Raw genomic sequence first — 23724 nt, 5'->3', positions numbered from 1 at the left:
AGCCCTGAATCAACAAAGGGAAAAAACAGCCAATAAAAGCAAATATAGTTCCTGTGGTTACTATTAAGGTCAGCGAAAGGGTTAGTTATCTGTAGAGGAAAGACCAGCAACATGGTTTGAAATACCGTTATTTACCTTGTGTTTCTTTTTAGACACTTTCTCTCTTCATACCTTGTAGGAAACAAGTTATTAAAGCAGTTAGGAATCAGCAAAACTCAGTCACAAAAGATAGTCAGTCAGGTGAAATCACCTTTCAGACATCCTTGGCAGTGAATAAACCTATTTACAAAACCTACAGTAGCTACCTGCTTAAACACAGATTCTGTAGTCTTACACATTAAGTAGTTGCAGAATGTTTCACTAGATTAGGAGACATCCACTATTCTGTATTAACAGTGTTCGGATGCAAGTGTGTCTGTACTATTAGTGCTGGAGAGCAAGCATATCAGTAAAATCATCATTAATAATAATTCTTGTATTTGGTACAGTGCCTTATCAAGTTGGAAAGATGTCTCAAAGCGCTTCACAGGATTTACTGTGAAATGGAATGACTGTGTATTTGTAGGCAAAAACAGCACCACAATTGCACACAACGTCCCATAAAACAAATGACCAATTTTATTTGGGATATTATTAATTATAATAATCCTTGCATTTGATATAGCGCCTTATCACATCTTCGGGACGTCTCAAAGTGCTTCACAGAATATACTGTGAAGTGAATTGGCTGTATATTGTATGGGCGAAACAGAGTTGTTGTCTACTAAATCTTTATGACAGGAAAAGTTTCAGTTGTTCAACAGAATCAGTTTTCAAAACCATTTTGCTTTATTACCTCTCACCCTACATTTGAAAACGTCCAAAAACATCTCTCCTCAACCACGCCTTTGGTCAAATTTATTAAATCTCTCAGTGTCATTTATCTACCACTACTTAAAGAGGTTAGAAAAAAACATTTCAGAGAGGGTGACTGAAATGTGGAATTCTTAGTCACAGATTGTTATTGAAACAGAGTTTGTGAATTATTTTGGAAACAAATTTGATAGATGTTGGAAAAAGAGCAATTTTACAGGGTGTGGGAATCGAGCAGAAATCAGATCAGGCGAGTCGTGTGCGGTACAGATTTAATGAGCCAAATGGACTGGAACATTCTATGATTCCACGAAGTTATAATTGTAGTTAGCTGTTAGGATTTATGGGATCAGGAGAAATGGAGTATCCCCACTTAGCACCGACCTTTGGAACATTAATCTTTACTGGCCGATCCGAGGTTCACAAGGGAACTCAGTTGTATTACAACTGCCCACATACAGCACCACAGGTAGGAAAGCAACAGGCTGGGAAAAGCTGCCTGACTAGATGTTCCTGGACTTGGATTAGGAGAGACTGTGACCAGGATACCAGTGAGCTGCAGCAATTAGCCAGGATCAAAGGCCAAAGACAGATGTAGTAGTCAGAGGTCCCAATAAGAAAGAAGAATTATATTCAGATAGCCAATTCTGATAATCACCGGTTTAAAACAATCAGGTGTTTAAATTATTCCACTCAGTAAAATAAATATTTAATTGATTAAGTTAAGCAACTGTTTCGTTATTTTAAAGAACTCATTTTTTTATTGAATCGATTTCCCTGCTCCACTTAGTGAATCAAGTGTCCTTGCATGTTTGTTAAATACTTATCTATTAATTTATTCCAGTCAGGAAACTGATTGAATACTCAGGGGAGTTGTTCATGAATTTATTCTTCTATTCAACCAGACAATTATTGTGAACTGATTATTAATTGATCTATTCAGCCAGCGATTCAATCATTTATTTATTTATTCATGCATTTATTATTCATTGATTCCTTTAAGGTTGCCAATTGATACGTTAAGTTGTCCTGAAATGCACTCAGTAATTGTGTTATATAACTTTTGCATTCATAACATATTTATTAATTAAATTACACCAATTCTGGCTGCCAGAGTTTGTCAAGGGCACTTAGTGGAAGTAGGGAAGGAGGTCCTAAGATTAAAATTTGGATACCACTTAGTTCCATGAGCTGAATCTATGATGTTAATGGCAATCTTAAGAGTATGGACCTTTTGTTGGCTGCAAAGAGTCTTCAAAACTGATTTTATGGCAGTAAAACACGTCTGCTCAATACTTGGTCAGAGCAGAAAGTCAGAAGAAAGGTAACAGATTTCAAACTGCAAAGAAAACAAGAAAAAACAAATGATATTTAAAGAGAGAGAAAGCTAGGTGAGAAAAAGGTCGAAATAAGTAAAAGTAAAATGTTTGGCACCGTACTTGTACTCTATGCGAAGAGTCCTATTCAAATGCAAGCTGTTGTTTTGAAGTAAAAGTAGAGTGGTAATAAACAAGGAGAAAATAGAAGAAAAAAAGGGCAAACAAGAATAGAATCGTAATAATAATCCTTTTCACATCTTATAGATGTCTCAAAGCGCTTCACAGAATATACTGTAAATTGTATTGACTGTATATTTTGTGGGCGAAACGCGACAGTCAATTGTGCACAGCAGTGTCTCACAAACAGTCATGGACTGAGTGACCAAATTAATATTGTTTTTTTTTCTTGAGGGAATATTATCAGGAGTGTGGCATAAGGAAACTTGCCCAAGGTTTCGCCCTGCTTGGAATTGAACCCAGGTCTCTCATTTGCGAGGTGAGTGCTCCAACCACTGAGCTACAAGACTCCTAAGATGGGATGGTTTTGGTTAACTGGGTGTCTGACACATGCAGAAACTCGTCACAATGCTTAAGAGTATTCAAACTAGACAGAGTTCAACATATATATGCCCCCTAAACTTGGAGATTTCAATTGAACATTTCTGATTTGTGTTTTTAATATTATTTTAGTAGTTTTGGATTGATATTATGCTTCAGCAGCTTTACTTCTGCTATATAATTGTTTCAGGGTCACAACAAGTGAGATGTAAACACTCAGATCTGTTGGCCCATCTAGACCTGCCATCAGTCTAAATATTAATGCATGAGCCCACAATTAATTGGAACCACATAGTCTGAGGTAAGCTGACACTCCAATGTGGTGCAAGAGGGATGTTGCATTGTTGGAGGTGCAGTCCTTCAGATGAGATGTTAAACTGAGGCTACACCTATCTGTTCAGGTGGTTGATAAAGATTCCATGGCATGACTTGAAAAGAGAAGTGAGTTTCTCCCAGTGTTCTGGCCAAGAAATCCCCCAAACAAAATTGGTCACTCACTCCATGGCTATTTGTGAGACATTACTGTGAGCAACTCGCTGCAGTATTTCTCCCAAAAGATACAAAGCCAATCCACTTTACAGTATATCCTGTGAAGTACTTTGAGACATCTTGACAACGTGAACAGGCTCTATATCAAATGCAAGGATTATTATTATTATTATCTAGTTCCACTGGCACAGTCTCAAAGTGGGACTATTTTGAATATTTCTATGTACTTTGAGTCTGCTCATGGAGCCAGAAATATTGGTGCCAATGGAACCATCATATAAACCCAGCCTAAAGCTTCAGCAGAGAAGGAAGCTGTTCTGATGAATGGTTAGGCACAAAAAGTTGGAAAATAGAATGGCTTTCCCAATGAAGACTGAATTTTAAAATTCTGCAATTTTGTATCACCTTAAATTCTAGGACAAAGTGAGCTAAGACTGGATGAAATTGCAGACCCTAAAAATTCAGTCAGTGTGGAAACTGTTTTTTCTCAATTGTTTTTTTTAAAGGCTGGATTTAAGAATTTTCCATAATTTTGCTCAATTTTAAATCGTAAGACTTTAAAGCTCTGAAGAACTTTATCAAATGTCTCTTGAATTTTCTTTAAAATGCCATTGTATATTACAGCACTGCATTTTCAATATCTGCTGTACATTATAGCGCTATTGTTGAAGCCAGGCCTAGAGCAACGCTGTAATGTAAAGCAGGCATTAGATGTGAACAAGAATTTTTTCCCCCCAAAAGCAAGCCTGTAATAAAAATGCAAAAAGATACCAGGATGTTCAGGACATAGATGCTAGGAGGAAATTGTTTCAATGAAATTTATACCATGAGGCAAAGATCAATAGCATTATTTTGAATGGAAAATACACAATATTGATTGTTTATGTGTGCTGCTGTTAACTGTGCTGACGTTATTACCAAAGTGTTTACAACTCAGCACTGAAGCCATTAAAATTAATTGCAATTTATTTTCTTAATCATTTTAGTTGTTGCAATTATTCCATAGTTCTCTTGCCATTTTCTCTTAAAACCCTAAACTCCTCTACAACCAAGGACAATACTCTGATCAACAGATCTTGCAGGCAATATGTGTTTCCAGATAGGCTCAAGAGACTGAAAACCAATAAAACTCCCAGGACAGATCAACTGTCAGGGTAGGTAGTACATAGAGAGACAGGAAAAAGATTAGTATTTAGAGACACAGAAATGTTTGTGAAGTACTGACAAATATAATAGTAATAATATTATAAAGAATCCGAACACTTAGAAGGTTCCAATAGACTGGAATCCTGCATCAGGAACAGTAATTGCAACCACCATTGCCCCTGAAGAAATAAAATGAGTTATTATAAAATTATCATTCTGAGTATGTATGGAGCAATATAGCTGGAAAAGGAGTCAAGTTTGCCTGTGGGGTGGGGGGGTGGTGGGGGGGGAGGGGAGTATCTTGCCCACAAGTCTATTGTGGGCAAGATATTAAAATTTATAATAAAGGATGAAATAACTAAACATCTTGAGATGGATAATATGATAAAAACTAAAAAAGTGTGGATTTATGAAAGGAATGTCATGCATGACCAAATTATTGTGTATTTCTGAAGCAGTAACAGATAAGTAGATAAGGAAAATGCAGTGAATGTGGTGTATAAACATATTTAGAAGGCCTTTGCTATAATGCCACTTAAAAGGCTCATGGAGAACATGATCAGGACACATGGAGTCATGGAAGAGGCAGTAGATTGGATTGAAAGATGGATTCAAATTCACAGATGACATCAAACTGGAGGGTGGAAAATAATAATAATTTTACATTTGGTATAGGAAGGATGTTCATATCGGAAGGATGTTCCAAAGCACTTCACAAGATTTACTGTAAAGCGCAGTGACTGTGTGTTTTGTGGGAGAAAATAATAAGGTAAAAGTGAATAAATTGTTCCCACTTGTTGGTGAAACCATCACAAGACAGCATAAATATAAGATAGCCACTAAGAGATCTAAAAGAGATTTTAGGAAGATATTCTTTTCACAGAGGGTGGTGAGAACCTGGAAGTTGTATCAGAGAGCATCTGTACATTTAAGAGAAATGTGATGTATACATGAGATTGAAGGGAGTAGAGGGGTATGGCGGGGGTTGGGGGAATGGTAGGGTAGGGCAGTGAGTGGAACATTATGATGGATGAAGGCTCATTTGGAGTATAAACACCAGCATTGGATCGGGTGACCTGCTTTGGTGCTGTAAATTCCAAGTAATCTATGCAACAGTAGCTCAGGTTTCAAGTATGTTAAAAGCAATTTAAGATGCACACCAGTGTAATCAACAGATAGACCAGGTTATGAAAAACAATCGACATGTTTAAGAAAAGTGATGCTATTTGTTATTCTAGAAGGTTGAGATTAAAACATCCAAAGAGCTTTCTTCACTGAACTGCATGTAATCCATTACTGCTTTGAGTGTAAGTTGACTGATACTCTGACTTTTCTTTTTGCTTTGGATCAACATCATCAGAGACAGCGAACATCACCAGAGACTAGGAATGTATTCCAATTGCGAAAAGAAAACCCCTGCAGTGTCATTGCATGGCAGAATAACCCAGTGCACAAACATAATGAAGGATTGTGGCTGGCTGCTATCCTGTTTTCCCCAAATTATGCATTTTAAAAGCTTCATGGAAAAAGCACCCTTCAATTACAAGATCAATGTATGAATTTATAATAGTTACTTTTAAAATTGTTCAGTTATTTCATACTCCTGTTACCCAAGCACACTGTGCTGAATTATTTAGGTAGTCTGGTAAGAACTTTGGATAAACAAGGTTGCTGTGGTCTTAAAGGTTATGAATAAATTCTGCTTCACGCAATAAGTTTTATAGAAGTAAAAGCATAACAGTGAGCTTTGAATCAATGTATTCAACTAGATAAGAGCTAGTAATCCACAATGACCTTGTTCACTTATGACATAAGATCATAGAATCTACATGGGCCATTCAGCCCATCATGCCTGTGCCATCTCTTTGAAAGAGTTATTCAATTAGTCCGTCTCTCCGCCCTTTATTCCATATATCCTTTCAATTTTTTTCTTTTCAAGTAAATATCCAATTCACTTTTGAAATAGGAGAAAGCCACTATACAGAGACAAATAAGAGTTTGTCTAGAAGATGACACAGCTAAATAAAAGTATTGAAAAGCAATTAAATAATGAGAAATATTAGTCAACAGCCGAATGAATAACTTTACCACCAGAAACAGTTCTCCTACAAAATAAACAAATTCATTCGGATCAATAAAACAGGAAATACTGTATGAAGGAAGCAAAACCAATACCATTGATGTCTTTGACATACAATTTACTTCATGGTAAGGGAATGCAGTTCTGATCACATTTTAACCAAGGCAGGAGATTACATCTTATTTGATAAACAGAAGCTGGTAAAATCTAATCACCAAAAACTTTAAAAGAAAATAAAAAGAACTTCATTCTATCTTAAAGATTTCTATATCTGGTTAGAATATACCATGTGACTAGTTGCTATTGAATGGGAAATACTTTACTTACTTCCTGATGCCCTCTGGAATCTGAACATGTTGCATTGGAATCAGTTCCTCCAGCTCAGTCAGGCTACTGACGTATCTTATCTTACTGCTGAACTTTGAACTGAAGAGAAGCAGTCAAGAGAGTTACTATGTAGATCTGTTATCCACCAAGAGGACAAACATAATATTATTAGCCTCTCCCTGCAATACGCTGTTCAAATTTTTAAAAAACTAGTTTGCTTTATTCCATGTATATTAATTCCCCACTTTTCACACACACCCTTTCTCCGTCTTTCATGTTTATTCAGAATAGCGCGAGTTCAGTATAAATCCTGAAAGGAAAATATAAAAGTAACAAGATAATGAGGTATTACTGTGCAAAAAATATTGATGGCATTTATCCCCATGAAGCACTACCACAGAAAACGATTCTGTACACGAAAAAGATTCAGAATTAATCAATGACTCACTTTATTTGGCGGCGTGTTCTGTAGACTAGCACAAATTGTCAATACCATTGACATCAACAAATTATATTTGGATGACCAAATTTCAAGTGTACTTGAATGCACATAACCCATCCAACTCTCTCAAATCCTGAGTTCCATGATACTATCACAGGTATGGGATGTATTCAGCACAAATTAGCCAGTTATCTTGACCTTTTGAGCAATATCATAATCTGCTGCTGGTCTTCTTCAAAAAAGGTCCTCCCATACTTCATCAATGTGGCCATTGTACTTAGGTGAACATAGACAGTAACATTGAAGTTTTTTTTATTGTGAAGAGGATGGAGGTACCAAAACCAATGCTGATCCTGTCATCTTGACCCAGACCTGTGTTACACCAGGAGTCACTGCATCAGGAATCCAAATCAATTCTCATTCTCTCCCCCGCTCACTTTGGTCTGAATTCTAAGATAATTCACATTCATATTTAAAGCATGTTGAGACATCTCGAATATGTGATAAGACACTGTATCAAATACAAGGATTATTATTATTATTATAATAATGGTAGAACTAATCCCTTAGTATTTTTACTCACATCAGGAACTGACAGCATTAATTATAATAATAATAATCCTTGCATTTGATATAGCGCTTTTCACGTCGGAAGGACGTCCCAAAGTGCTTCACAGAACACACTGTAAAGTGAATTGACTGTAAATTTGTGGGCGAACGCGGCAGCCAATTGCGCACAGCAATGTCCCACAAACAGTCGTAGATTGAAAATGCCAATTTTATTATTGTTTTTGGTTTTGGAGGGATTATTATTAGGCGTATTATCACATTATTGTAAATTCCACTCTGCAATAGCTAAAGATTTCATGCAGTCTGTGGGTGTGCCCTGCCCCTCCAACAGTGTCACAATAGTTGGGCCTGAAACCATCTAGCTTTGAACTTCCCAATTAGCAGTACGCTGGCTTTTCTTTGATTTTTATGTTGAGATCACAATATTACACTCACAGCCAAGGCCTGGAAACTTTACCATCAATCAAAGAATTACCCACTGTGGAGGTTAAGCTATAATCAATGATGATGATGTGCAACTGAATGTGATGGGGACATTTTTCAATGTAATCATGGAGAGAGCTAACAGCCTTAAGCATCGTGATGGAGTTCCACATGTCAGTCAACTGTCCAACTAAATCCAAATCCACTTACAATAGAAAATACAAATTTACACTTATATATTGCCTTTCATGTCAGGATGATGTCCCAAAGCGCTTGTCAGACCTGGCTTGGTACCTGAGCTGGGATGGGAGCTGAGATGGGTAGGGAGGGGAAAGATGACCGAAGGCATGGTCAAAAATGGTCAAGTTCTTGAGATGGACCATTAAAAGAGGTGAGGGAGGGGGCAAGTTGGAAGGACTGCACAACAGAGTTTCAGAGATGAGTGATGATAAGGTAGGGAACATGAAGCAGGATGGTGCTTGCTGCGAAGGGAACAGCTGGGTTGGTACAGTTTGAGGAGGTGGCAGAGATAGAATGGGGCAAGCCCATACAAGGATTTGAAGGCAATGACGAGGATCTTGAACTCGATCTGCTGGGAGAATGGGGAGCCAATGGAGCTGGACAAGGGGAGGGGTGATATGCTCATTCAGCCTAGTGTGGCAAACGACATGGGCTGCAGAGTTCTGGATGGTCTGCAGCTTTTGGAGCAAAGTGTTAGGTCGCCCAGAGAGCCGAGCATTGGGGTAGTCAAACCAAGACCTGATGAAACATAATCCTTGCATTTGATATAGTGCCTTTGGTGTCATTGAGACTTCTCAAAGCTCTTCAAGGAATATATTTTAAAGTGGATTGGCTATGTATTTTGTGGGTGAAACGCGGAAGCCAATTGCTCACAGCAGTGTCCCTCAAACAGGATTGAATAACCAAATTTTTGGGGTCACTCACGCCTTAATAATAATAATAATAATCCTTACATTTGATATAGCGCTTTTCACGTCAGGAGGACGTCCCAAAGCGCTTCACAGAACACTGTAAAGTGAATTGACTGTATATTTGTGGGCGAACGCGGCAGCCAATTGCGCACAGCAATGTCCCACAAACAGTCGTAGATTGAAATGACCAATTTTATTATTGTTTTTGGAGGGGTTATTATTAGGCGTGTGGAGTAAGGAAACTTGACCAAGGTTTCGCCCTGCCTGGAATTGAACTCAGGTCTCTCACTTGCAAAGCGAATGCTCTAACCACTGAGCTACAGGACTCCACATAATACCTTAGCAATATTTACGCACGAGGTGAGGTGAAGATTGGATCTGAACCAACAGTCAACAACACACACACACCCCTAAATATTCCACAAATCAGTAAAGGTTGTGTGCAATTAAACGATGTGAATGTAATAAGTGCCTGGATAAGGGTCTCAGCGGCCAGCAGGAGAGGTGGTAGCAGAGAAGGAAAATATTATGGAGGCAGGGACAAGCTGAGCGAGTCAAAGCATGGATGCGGGGTTTAAAGGACAGTTGGGAATAAAACAAGACATTAAGATTTCACACTAGCTCCTCTTGTGAGGTGGAGTGTGCATCCACACAGTTTGATGCTGTCAATGCCAGAGGCAAGAAGCAATGAATGGAGCCAAAGCTCTGTCCTATTGACATTCAACTGGAGAAAAGTAACTACATATGGATCACTCACATAATGCCTTAAATACTCTAACTTCACTTTGATGGAATTTCTACTTGCAGTGTCAATAAAAATTGTCTAGCCTTTCGAGACATCAACCTGACTCAGTGGTAGCACTCTCACCTCTGAGTTAGAAGGTTGTGTGTTCCAAGCCCCACTTTGGGACTTGATCTCGCATTGTCAAAGATTACACTTAATGAAATTGCAGGGATGTGTGGCATTGTGGAAGTGCCGTTCTTTTTCGGAGATGTTAAACTGAGATCCCGTCTGCTTCTTCAGGGAGACATTAAGGATCCTATGGCATTATTTTAAAAAAGAAGGGAGTTTTTTCCCAGTTGCCAACAATCCCTCCAAAATAAAACTGGTCCTTCACTTCATAACTGTTTTTGAGACATCACTGTGTGCAAATTGACTGCCGCATTCACCCACAAATATTCAGTCACATCACTTCACAGTAAATCCTGTGCAAGGATTAATATTATTACTGTAAGAATAAGTATAAAGATACACAGAGCATATTAAACATGTCTTTTATAAAGGAATATTTTATAAGTGAATATTTAATTTTATACAGTCAGCATCAATAATCTAATTCTCAGTAGCAAATAAAAGAATAACACTTACCTAATGAAAGGCCGAGTAACAGCAAGGATCGCTCTGATAAACCACGATGGATGCACAATTATAAATGATTTCAGGTTCTTCCTCAGCCTGTGTTTAGAAGTTTCCCAATTAGTATAAATTAATTACACTTAAACCAATTGCTGTTCTTAATTACAAAAGGAAAAAAGGTGTTGCTGTTAAAATCCAGTTATGTATTGCAATTTTCATTATTTATATATAAAAAAGGTTTACTCTAATACTTATAATTATTTGTAATTCATTATTTTTTTCTTTTCAAGAAAATCAAGGTTAGATTTGCTAAATTCACAGAGTCACAACCACACAACTGTAAATAAACCACAAGAAAGAAAGAAAAGTAAAACAAAGCCATTGAAGGTAAAATTTTACACATAAATAAAACAAAGTGTTGAAAATTGGTTAGGTTCAAAGTGAAAAGGGCAGTCCATACCGGAGGAGATTCATTTACTGTAATGAGTTTGAATACAAATATTAAAATAAGCATCCAACAAGCCTTTGCTTCACATTGAGAACCAACCAGTTCTGTATTTCAGATGGCCAGACGATTACAGAAAGTTACAAGTTGCATTTCAACAGGTTTTCACTTTATAACTGAATGAATCATTTATAAATTAGGAATCTGAGATTGAAGGGAGGGTTGGAGAGGAATAATCCTTCCCTTAGTGGGTACAATAGCAGTTGATCTGGGTGCTTACAGTAAAGCTTACTCACCTTCTATCTATCATCTGATAGCACCTTTTCATCCAAGTAAATCCTGGCATTCTCCTTCGTGGAGTCGCTCCATTCAGATAAACTATCAGGTAGTCCTCAGCTACCAGGAGCTCCAAAGTACTAATCACATACCTGTCCCCAAAGAGAAAGAGAGCTTTATATTACAGATCTTTACAAATCAGCATTCAGATAGTGATTTCAGCTCTGTCAGATTCATTGAAATAACACTCAAATATCTTATGTTAATAACACATCAAATAAAACACTAACTGGTTTCAACTAAAGCAATGAAGTCAAAAATACAAAACTTACCAATAACAACCGTTTTACAACTTCAGGTCTTTCATGAAGACTGTCAGCTACTACTAGTTTAGAGGCAGCACACATACTGAAATAATGCTCATTGTCATAAGTCAAAATGTAATTATGTTTACTAAAGAAACTGCCAAGTGATAGATGAAGTAATCATCTTTTGAAAAAGTTAATTATATTGCAATATATTGACATACAAGAATGGATAAGGATCAGCACACTAAATATAGGTCACACTTTCTAGAAAACTATTTTGCCACTCATATTTATTCTTTATAGCTATTAGATCTTTTCTAATGTTTAATGCGCTATGACTTTTTGTGTTACTTGGACGGGAAGGGGTTACAACAATAACAACAACAAGATTACAACAACAACAACAACAAGATTCCATTTATAGAGCGCCTTTCACGTCAGGAGGACGTCCCAAGGCGCTGCACAGTTGGGTCATGACCCGAGCAGGGGGGAAATGGTCAGGGTGAGGGGAGGGGAGGGAGAGAGGAGGGGGGAAATGGTCAGGGTGAGGGGAGGGAAGGGAGGGAGCGAGGAGGAGGAAGAGAGTCGAGAGGGGAGCTGAAGGCACGGTCAAAGAGAAAGGTTTTGAGACCGGCCTTGAAGGAGGAAAGGGAGGAACATTTGTACATTTGTACAGTGCCTTTCACATCGGGAGGACGTCCCAAGTACAGCATTTCAGACCCAAGCTGGGATCAGGGCGGGAGATGGGAGGGAAAGGGAAGTGGGGTGGCCAATGGCATGGTCGAAGAGGAGGGTCTTGAGGTGGGACTTGAAGGAGGCTAAGGAGGGGACGAGGCGGAGTGACTGGGGGATGGAATTCCAGAGGTTGGTGGCAGAATGGCTGAAGGCTCTCCCGCCAATGGTGGAGCGGGTGGGTCGGGGGACGTGGAGCAGGCCGGATCCGGCTGAGCGGAGTGAACGGGCGGGTTGGTAGGGGGTTAGGAGGTCGTAGAGGTAGGGTGGGGCGAGGCCATGGAGGGTTTTGTAGGTGAGGACCAGGATCTTGAAATGGATTCTCTGAAGGATAGGGAGCCAGTTGAGTTGGGGAAGAGTGGGGGAGATGGGGTCACGAAGTTTGGTGCGGGAGAGGACATGGGTTGCAGAGTTCTGGATTATCTGCAGCCTGTGGAGGGAGGAGTTGGGAAGGCCGACAAGCAGGACGTTTGCATAGTCGAGCCTGGAGGTGATGAGGGCAGGAACAAGAGTTTCAGCGGCCTGAGGGGTGAGGTAGTGGCGGAGTCAGGCGATGTTATGGAGGTGAGGGAAGGTAGAGCGGGTCATGGCTTGGATGTGGGGGAGAAAAGACAGTGAGGGTTGAATAAGACACCGAGGTTCCTGACTGGCTGGTGAGTTGTAGTGTGCAGCCATGGAGGTTGATGCTGCCAGAGCCTGAGGTGCTGAGGCGCTGGCGTGAGCCAATCAGGAGGGCCTCAGTCTTGTTCACATTCAACTGTAGGAAATGTTATTCTCACTATGGGATTAATAACGACACTAACAAATATATTTTTATTTATGTGTCACTCTTCCCGTAGGATAGCATCTGGGAGTGCTTCACAAGAATGGGGTCAGACACTGAACATGAGGAAAGGGGAAGGTGACCATGAGCCACATCAAAGAGGTGGGATTTAAAAACAGAGCAGGCAAAATGGAGGCAGCTGCAGAGTTTAGAGGCGAAGTAGCTGAAGGCTCAGCCGCCATGCAGCAAGTCCAATTTAGCCAAGTGGAAGGATGCGAGCAGAAGACTGGGTAAGAGAAGATCACAAAGTTAGAGAGATGCTGGAGTGTGAAGGGATTTATAGGTAAGAAACTTGGAAGTTGTTCTGTTTAGAATCCAGGAGGCAGTGAGGCCTAGTGTAGATTGGGATGATGGGCATGCAGAGTTGGGCGAGTGTGACGGTGTGGATGGTGGAGTTTTGGATTAGCTGGAGTTTGTAGATGGTGCAGCTAGGAAAACAATCAATGAGTATATTCGAAAAGTCTAGGCGGGAGGTAAACAAATCATTGAATAAGGTTTTCAGCAGTGATAGGGGTTGAGGAGGTCAATGTGGCAGATGGAGGGAGAAAAGCAATCTCGGTGAGGGACTGAATGTGAGGGAGCGATGTGATGATCAAAATGGACACTACAGTTTTGGATAATGCGGCATTGTGGCATTGCTGGGAAACAACTGTTTTCCCTCCGTTCTGTGATGATATCGGAGTATCTGTCTAATAAACCTAAAACTGACTCTATGTAGCATTTTACTTTCAAATCATCATAAATCCTCGAAGTAATATTGAAAAATTGTGGTAATTGTGGTTCACCTCAAGGCTGGACTATGGGAACTCTCTCCTCGCCGGCCTTCCCAGCACATCCCTCCACAAGCTGCAGGTCATTCAGAACTCTGCAGCTCGTGTACTGTCCCGCACCAGGCTTCGCGACCACATCACTCCCACCCTCACTCGCCTCCACTGGCTCCCCATCCCCCAGAGGATCAAATTCAAGATCCTCACCTTCACCTACAAGGCCATTCACGGCCTTGCTCCCTCCTACCTCTCCGACCTACTATCCCCCTACCTACCTGCCTGTACCCTCCATTCCTCTGGCTCCGGTCTGCTCCACATCCCCCGCCCCAACCGCCCTACCATCGGTGGCCGGGCCTTCAGCCTCTCAGCCCTGAGGCTCTGGAAATCTATCCCCCGGTGCCTTTGCCTTGCCTCCTCCCTTTCCTCCTTCAAGGCCGGTCTCAAGACCTTTCTCTTTGACCGTGCCTTCAGCTCCCCTCTCGACTCTCTACCCTCTCCTCGCTCCCTCCCTTCCCTCCCCTCACCCTGACCATTTCCCCCCTTGCTCGGGTCCTGACCCAACTGTCCAGCGCCTTGGGACGTCCTCCCGACGTGAAAGGCGCTCAATAAATGGAATCTTGTCGTTGTTGTTGTAAAACACCTTTGAAGCAGAGGAGGTTTGGACCTACATTGGACTCATTCCCAATAGGTAATGAATTGAGACTAATGGAATTCATTCAATTAGAGGGAGCAGAGAGTATACTTTCACAAAATTAGGCTTGGCTGGATTCCATCCAGCTTGCACTAAGATATATCTTTCACTCCATTAATGCCAATGATCAAATATTTTAATACCCATTTATAAGTTCTTAAATCTGTTCGCTCCTATTTTACTTCAGTAATATTTTGACTTAGATAAACCAATGTACAATCTAAACTGACTGAATTTGATATAGCGCCTTATCACATCTGTGAGAAATCTTGAAGTGCTTAACAGGATTTTACTCTAAAGTGTAATGAGTATCCATTTTATAGCCAAACGCGACAGCCAATTTGAACAAAACAATGTCCCACAAACAGCCAGGAGATGAATGAACAATTTTATTTGGGGGATTGTTGACCAACACACTTGGAGAAACGCCTTCTCTTTCCAAATAGTGCCATGGAATCTTTAACGTTCACCTGAACAGGCAGATGAGGCAAATCCTCTGTAGGGCCCTTGGCGGCAGACCCCGCTGTCTGTCCAACAGTAGCCACTCTGATTGCCCTATCCCCCATTCTCACCACAAGGCCCATCGGTCTCTGACCCCAAGTGTCAACCTCTCTTCCCTCATCCACATCCCCACCCTTCCTGTCAATCACCCCCTTGTCCTCCTCGTCCCCCACATTTCACCACTAACTGTTCCCTCCGCATTGGCCTACAAATGTCCACTCCCTCTCCAATAAAACTCTCACCATCCAAGACCTGATTGTCAATGAAAAGATCGACATCCTCGCCCTCACCGAAACCTGGGTCACTCCAGGCACCACCTTACCCCGACATTGTCCACACCACCCAGCTGCACCTTCCATCATACCCCACAACCTAACCGCCATGGTGGCGATGTGGCTCTCATCTCCTGAAGATTCCTCAGAAACTTTCCCCTCCTTTGAGCACCTTTCCTTTTATCACCCCCCCCCCCCCCAGCCTTTCCTTCAAAATTCTCCTCGTTTATTAACCACTCGCCCCCACCCCAAGCCCTCCCCACCTTCCTTCCTGGTATCTCCACCCTCCTATCTTCCCTCTCCCTCTGCTCCGAACGCTTCCTCATCCTAGATGACTTCAATCTTCACTTCACTCCCTCCTGCTCTACCACTGCTGACTTCTCTTTCCTCCTCATCCACTCTCCAGGTCCGCGGTCAGCCCCTCAGCCTGATGATCACCCAGACCCTCACTGTCTCGAACCTCACCATCACCGACAAAGATACCTCGGTTACTTTATCTTGGTTACTTCATCTCCCTTAACTCCTCAATCCCTCTCCCCATTGCCACCCAACACCTCCATCTCCTACCAAATCTGGACAAAAATCTTCCCCCCTCCCTCTACACTGCTTTGGAATCATCTGAACGCCTCACCCTCTGGACTTCCTATCCCAATGACCCATCCTCCTCAGTCACTCTGCTCACCAACTCCCTTTCCAGGACTCTCGATGCCCTTGCTCCCCTCACTTCCCAAACTGCCTCCTTCTCACAGAAGTCACTCTGGTACACCAGCCATCTCTGCTCCCTCAAGGCACAGGTGCATGTCACCGAATGCTCATGGCTCAAATCCAACATAACGGTCCATCGGCAGATCTGGCTGGACTTTATCAAAACTTACTGCTCCACTGTCGTCTCTGCCAAATTGTCCCTCTACTACAAGACAATCTTGGAGGCCAAGGACAACCCCAGCTCCTTTTCTCCATCACCAACTGGCCCCTCCGCCCACCCTCTCACATCTCGTCCATCCTATCCTCTAATGGCAACTGCGAGGCAATGCTGAATGTCCTCAAAACCAAAGTCGAGGGGACCCCACTCAGCTGCCTCTGCCCTTCTGACTACTACCACCACCACACCTCCCTCTCACACGCCGGTCCCTACTCCCATTCTCCCCACCCATCCCTCCACACTTTCGAACCCACCTCCCCCTCCTCTCTCACCACCTCTATAACCCGCATGAAACCAACCACCTGCTCCATCGAACCCATCCCTACCCCTCTCCTTACTTCTCAGCTTCACCTCCTTGCCCCTCCACTCATCGACATCATAAACCTCTCCCTGTCCAATGGAGCGGTTCCCATCCATTTAAAAATTGCCATCATCACTCCTATCCTTAAAAAACCCTCTGTGGACCCATCCCTACTTTCAAACTATTGCTCCATCTCCAACCTTCCTTTCCAAGGTTGTGGAACAGGTCATTGCTTCCCAGCTTCGCTCTTTCCTCTCCCACCTCTCACTTCATGAACCCCTCTAATCAAGCCACCCACAGCACAGAAACAGCTTTGGTAAAAGTGACAAATTACATTTTGTCCATCTGCAACCAAGACTCCCTCTTCCTCCTTGCCCCCTTGACCTCTCTGCTGCCTTCGATACTGTTGACCACTCTATCCTCCTCCACGCCTCTCCTCTCACCTCAACCTTCATGGTTCTGTCCTTGAATGGTTCAGATCCTACCTCTCACACCATCTCCACTTCATCTCCACAAACAGTTTTTTCTCTAGCCCCCGCACCATCTCGTACAGCATTCCTCAGGGCTCTGTCCTTGGTCCCCTCCTCTTCAATATCGACATCCTCCAACTTGGTGATATCATCCGCAGACATGGGATCAACTTACACATATATGCGGATGAAACCCAACTCTATTTTTTTGCCTCCACCCTCAACTCCAGGACCACTGCTGTCCTGACAGAATGTTTGGCAGACATCAAGGCCTGGATGAGAGCTAATTTTCTACAGTTGAACATCAACAAGACTGAGGCTCTCCTGAATGGCTCCCATCAGCGTCTCCACAACTCAGGTGCTGAAAGCTTCACCATCCATGGATGCGCACTCCATCTTACTAAGCCAGTCCGGAACCATGGTGTCTTGTTTGACCCTCAACCATCTTTTCTACCTCACATTCATGCCATAACCCGCTCTGCCTTCCCCCACCTCCGCAACATCATCCGGCTCTGCCACGGTCTCACACCGCAGGCCGCCGAAACCCTCATACATGCATTCATAACATGAAAACTCCCTGCTTGTCGGCCTCCCCAACTCCTCCCTGCACAGGCTGCAGATCACCCAGATGTCTGCAGCCCATGTTCTCTCCTGCACCAGGTTCTGTGACTCTATCAGCCTCATCCTCGCCCGATTCCACTGACTTCCCATTATACAGAGGATATAGTTCAAGCTCCTGGTCCTCACCTTCAAAGTCCTCCATGGCCTTGCTCCCCACTACCTCTGTGACCTCCTAACCCCCTACCAACCTGCCCGCTCCCTCCAATCAGCGGGCTCCGGCCTGTTTCATGCCCCCTGCCTCGCCACCCCACTATTGGCAGGTGGGGTTTTAGCCACTCTGCTGCCACCCTCTGGAACTCCATCCCGCAGTCCCTCCGCCTCAACCCCTCCCTTGCCTCCTTCAAGACCCGTTTCAAGACCCTCCTCTTCAACCATGCCTTCAATTACCCTTCTTTTGCCCCACTCTCCACATCCACCCAACGTGAAAGGCGCTATACAAATGTAATTTTGTGATTGTTGAGGTACCGGGAGGCAGTTTGGCATACAAAGTGGTATGCTCGTGTGGAACAATGTTTGGAAGAGTAGTCCTACAGTAAGGGTCATAACTGACTTAAAACAATAAGGCAACCAGTTTCTCCAGTTATGACATTTACTGTGTAAATAACTGGCTGAGAGTTTTAAGGTAAACATGATGAAGGTAAAGCTAAACCTCTACCTCAGAGGATCTTATGGCTCACTGGTGACTCCATTAATTTGACTAATTCTATTGCTATTGAGTATCCATGACAGCACTGAAACATTGTGTGTAATGCATATTTTGTAGCAAATCACTTGTTTACTATAGGCGTGGAAAATGTTAATTAAAAGCTTAAATACTGAAATTCCCTTAACCACAACTGTGTAAACAAAACCTGGCTACTGGACAGGAGTCAATACTTTGACCGTAAATCCTTCACACAAGAGGTGATTACTTGTCAGTAAATTTGCAGATATTGGTAGAATAAACTCACAAAGGATTTCTCCCTTAAATGTACAGACTGGAAGAGAGTAAAATACAATATCTTGAATTTATACAGTACCCTTCATGCAGATAACTTTACAAGGCAGTGTCAGATGCTGAGCAAGGGAGAAGGGAGCATAAGCACATTCAAAGAAGTATAGTTCAAGGATAGATGGGGGGGCAGGAATATGGGGGAGTGCAAGACGGAGGGATTTAAGAAAGTTTCCAGGTAAAATTAGACCTTGAAATCATGTTATTCATGTGATCCAGTAAATCACTTATGACTGTAATTGTATATCCAATTGTTCATGGGTTACGGAGTTTCCTGTGCTCTATTAAGTGACTCAGATATAATAACTGATGGGAATCAAAGTGTCTATTATGGTTTTCCATGATTGTAATTGTAAATGACTAGTGCAAAATCCCTGACCCAAGCAATAGAAAGTCAAAAGGTACTCTGGTACAGCAATACAAGAAGGTGGAGGATTAGGCTAGTAGACAATGATTTTTTGAAGACGTTAAATCTATAAACAAGCATTACATGAGTACATTAGCTGATCTTTATAGTCAATGAATACTTGTGCTTCTTCCACTGTTCTTAAAGTGAACCTGCACGATCATTGCATATAAATTATTATTCTAATAGAATATCGAATAATAATCCCTTCAAATATTAATAATAATTTGATTACTCAATCCACAATTGTTTGTGGGACACTCCTGTGAATTAGATGCTTGAAAAATAATAATTATCCTTACATTTGATGTCAATGTGATAGTGTAGTAAATTATTACTGTTGTTACGTCCTGAAGTCTTGCTGGTGTAGCTGATAGTCAACGTATACTTATGTAAGAATGTAGTAGAATATAAGCTCCCAATCATGACCTGTTTGTTAGGAAGCCACTTACCAGAAGCTAAAGAGAAGTGCAGAAATAAAGAGGCAAGATATCTCAGACTCCTCTCATACAATTCCTTTACACTGGTTAGGTAGACAAAGAACTGGAGGTCTACTAGTTTCAACCACACATGCTCACCTTAAACTAGCTGAGAAAAGCAGCTTAAATATTGAAACTCCCTTCACCACAACTGTGTAAACAAAACCTAGCTACTGAACAGGAGACAATATTTCGACCGTAAATCCTTTACGACTACGGAGGGAAAAATTGAAAATACGAGAACCCCTCCTCAGAAGTTTCCTCAGAAACCAATCCTAGCTTTGCTCCCCATTGCTACTCCCCATTGCTGCAGTTAGATATTCCCCATTGCACAGAGTTAGATATTCTCAAGTGACTGCTGCATCACAGCAGCAACAGTGCCATCCATTGACGACCTGAGAAAATACACAGGAGGATCAGGCAATAACAGGAATTTATCAAGATATAAGCAAATTGTACAAAGTATTATTGAATGTTACTGTGTTCTAAAATAAAAAAACAATCATTCAAATAAGGGACAGAATTGCATCTCAAAGCATGAAGTACAATTAACATTCTACCTAGGAGAGGAATTCAAATGCACAGAAACTAAACATGATCTGGATTTTGCCTTTCCAGCAGTAGGAAGAGACTATAAATTAAACAAGCTTTTCCTTTTCCTAAGAGAAGTACTTTTAAATCAAGTCTAACTGAAGATTTGAGATTCTAACCTTACTTAGTATTTGGAAAAGATTTTTAAAAACTGTAAAATCTAATAACATTTCAGAATAATAACAATAGACTAGCACTCAAGTCTGTTTAGTTGGATTCACATTAATCCTTTAGGCCATCCAGAAATGGAAATAAATTCATCTAAATAATCTTTTACTCCTTTGTGGGTTTTGCTTCCAGTCAAATTCTTGAGACAAATAAAAAAGGATAAAAGCATCATACTCATAATTCAAAGCATGACAGTAAGAATCACTATCTGCCATCCTTCTCAACAAAAGATAGCAAAATCAATTATTGAGTAGATAACTATAAAGGAATCCAAATCACCTTTCCTTTTTGAATGCTTGAATGTTTTATAAATCAGTATATTTAGATTCAAGGGGGACAGGTTGCAAAACAGGATTACACCAGGTTATTTTTCCTCTTTTTTGTAGCCATTCAGATGCATGGGTTGAATGAGTTTTCTCTCTACTAAGCTGTAAACATCCTCAATACATTAGACTGGGCAGACTTAATACAACTCTTAGTGGGCAATAGGTCACAATGCTGCCCCCACTGTGGTTGGGATCTATAAAATTCCAGTCTGTGCTATAACGGGGTGTGATGGCTGGTTACACTGCGCTTGTGGGCAGCTGACCGGCTTGCTCCCTGCTCATCAGCTCGTTCCTGCGCTAACAGAAAACTGTCTGACTCCCTGTTGGCCAAGTCCTTGCCGATGTCACTTCTGTTTGCTGTGCTCACACTAATGACCCAGAATTCGGCCACAATTCGTTGTGCAAGAGAATCAAGCAGACCAGATGAGCATGTGTATATAGAATGGGATTCACATATTATTGACATTATAACTTAATTCACACTATATAGAAGTGCGTTATTAATGAGGCCACATAGAATTAGCTTATTCTGAAAAGCAGTAAGAGCAAATGCAAAAGATCACTCACAACAGGGGCAGCAGTAATGAATTAAATCATATTGCAGCATGTGAATGGAATACGTAGTACTAGTTGCTAGCTTAGCTGCTGATAATTGGTGGAGGGTCCAAAAGGATTCATGCCTCAACTGACTTGGATGGGGATACAGACCTTAGTAATGTGCTTTCAACTAAAGGTTGAGGGTCATATTGAGGACTTACTGATCTCCATTTAAATAGCAGTGGTATGTGATCCGCATGGAGACATTCACCACACAGATATACTATGCCATCTCCCACATGACTGATGTAATGCTTATTTTATTTCCAAGGGTATTTTTGGCAATCTAAAATAACACAATAAAGAAAACCATAGGCAAAAAAAATTATGTTACTTGGTCATCTGTACAATATAGTATAATAGATTAATTAATAAAAATACTGTAATTGATCAATAAAGTAGGCTTAGTCCATGACACTTTTGGAATTCAAACTTAGCTCTACCAACACAAGACAGGACAGACTTTATCCAGGTTAAACAACTCTAAGGAGTTTTGATATATTACTCACAAAAAAAGATTCTCCATAACATAGTGATAGTTGTCTCCAGTACTCTCTGGTAGGAAACACGCAGCAAACACAATAATGGCATTGAGTCCGTCACTATAGTATCCTGAGAAAACAAGAAGTGTTTGTCTAGTATTGCCTACTGATAGCAAAACAACAACAACAACATTACATTTGAAAATTGCCTTTCACGTTGGGAGGACGTCCCAAGGCGCTGGACAGAAAGAATTACTGAGTGGGGGGAAGCAGGGAGATCGAAGCACAGTCGAAGATGAGTCTATCCCATTTCAAAATAACCCAGAGGTTTTTTGCATTAGGAAACAGGAAATCTGGTAAATGTAAAACCAGTTCAGGATACTTCCTTTCTCATTAATTCAGAAGAGCACTAAATGCCAATCTGTCACTATTATAATCCTATAATCCTTACTTTTGGTATAACACCTCTCATGTTGGGAGGATGTCTCACAGTGCTTCACAGGATTATATTGTAAATGTAATGACTATATTTTATAGTTGAACTGAATTATATATTGCAGATACATTTTATTAACCAAACTTCTAAACATACATTGCATACGTTTCATATGTTGTTATTTCATTCTAGGCCATAGTAAAAAATATGTAAAGAAAATCTTGATTTGCATTGCAAAGTTTGCTGAATGGATCTGACACAGAATTGTAATTAAAGTAAACAGATCAGTCTGCAGACTGATGATTCTTTTTATAAAAAAGCAGTTGTAATTAAAACAAATGTTGGGTTTTGTCTTCCCCACGTCTGGTCAGGATGGACCTGGATTAAAGAATCAAGCACAGAAGAAGGCCATTCGGCCCATCGTGTCTGTGCCTGCTCTTTGAAAACAGCTATCCAAATCACCCCACTCCCCCGCTCTCTCCTCATAGCCCTGCAAACTTGTCCTCCCCAAATAATTATCTACTTCTCTCTTAAAAGTTGTTAATAAATTGGCTTCCACCATCTTTTCAGACAATGCATTCCAGATCCGAACAACTCCTCTGCAAAAAAATTCACTGGAGGCAGTGCAGAGGACAGCAAAAGATAATCTTCAGTGCTGAAGGAATGAACTATGAGCATCAATTAGACAAGATAGGGCTCTTCAGTGTTGAAAAAAGATGTCTCAGAGGAGACCTTATAGAGGTACCCAACGTTTTAATTGGGATTGAGAAAGTAAACTCAGAACAATACCTGTGGATGCGCGAAAAAGAGGACACAGATTTAGAACCACAAAGAGCAATTTCAGGATATACCAAAGTGAGTTGCAATGGATACCTTCAAATGTTTCTCTTTTGGCTAATAGGAGTGGTAGAAAGGGAAATTTATTTCACAGTAATAAAGGTTATCCTTGCCGTTGATATATGGCCCTTCATGTCATGTCACAAAGTGCTTCACTGTAAAAGTGGATTGATGTGCATTTACCTTCCAACAAAATACTCTGGACAATTGGGTTAATTCATTTGTAAATTTCATTTCAGAGATTCAACTATGGGTCTAGTAGTCCTCCAGTCCAGTTTCCATCCTGCCCACAGTACAGAGACTGCGCTTGTAAAAGTCACAAACAACATCCTCTCTATCTGTGACCAGGGATCCCTCTGCCTCCTTGTCCTCCTGGACCTCTCCGCCGCGTTCGATACAGTCGATCACACCATCCTCCTCCACAGCCTTTCCTCCGTCATCCACCTCAGTGGGACTGCACTTGCCTGGTTCGAGTCCTACCTCACAAACCTCCAGCAGCACATCTGCACAAACGGCTTCTCCTCCCGCTCTCACCCGGTTACCTGTGGGGTACCCCAGGGATCCATCCTTGGCCCTCTCCTCTTTCTGATCTACATGCTCTCTCTTGGGGATTCATCCGCAGACATGGGGTACACTTCCACATGTATGCAGACGACACCCAACTCTATTTTTCCACCTTCACTTTGTGACCCTCGGTCCCCTGATGTTCTGTCAGGCTGCCTGTCAGACCTCAGGAGCTGGATGAGCGCAAATTTACTTCAGCTGAACTTTGACAAGACGGAAGCCA

General features: G+C 41.4%; 1 protein-coding gene across 9 annotated transcripts in view; it reads right to left on the bottom strand.

Annotated features, from left to right (window-relative positions):
• Nucleotides 1–23724, bottom strand: part of LOC103186096 (prune homolog 2 with BCH domain) — a 192958-nt gene that overhangs the window by 16767 nt on the left and 152467 nt on the right. For 7 of the 9 annotated variants that reach the window (XM_042333668.1, XM_042333664.1, XM_042333669.1 and 4 more), the window contains 5 exons: nucleotides 21692–21794; nucleotides 11237–11368; nucleotides 10508–10594; nucleotides 6772–6870; nucleotides 136–171 (listed from right to left, as the gene is read on the bottom strand). In XM_042333668.1, coding sequence (XP_042189602.1) covers nucleotides 136–171; nucleotides 6772–6870; nucleotides 10508–10594; nucleotides 11237–11368; nucleotides 21692–21794 — 457 coding nt within the window. The remainder of the gene's footprint in view (nucleotides 1–135; nucleotides 172–6771; nucleotides 6871–10507; nucleotides 10595–11236; nucleotides 11369–21691; nucleotides 21795–23724) is intronic. The other 2 variants (XM_042333673.1, XM_042333676.1) reach the window with 1 other exon arrangement.

This window comes from Callorhinchus milii, unplaced genomic scaffold, assembly GCF_018977255.1.
Source record: "Callorhinchus milii isolate IMCB2004 unplaced genomic scaffold, IMCB_Cmil_1.0 Scaffold1, whole genome shotgun sequence".
NCBI lineage: Eukaryota > Metazoa > Chordata > Chondrichthyes > Chimaeriformes > Callorhinchidae > Callorhinchus > Callorhinchus milii.
This window is presented reverse-complemented; position numbering and strand designations above follow the sequence as displayed.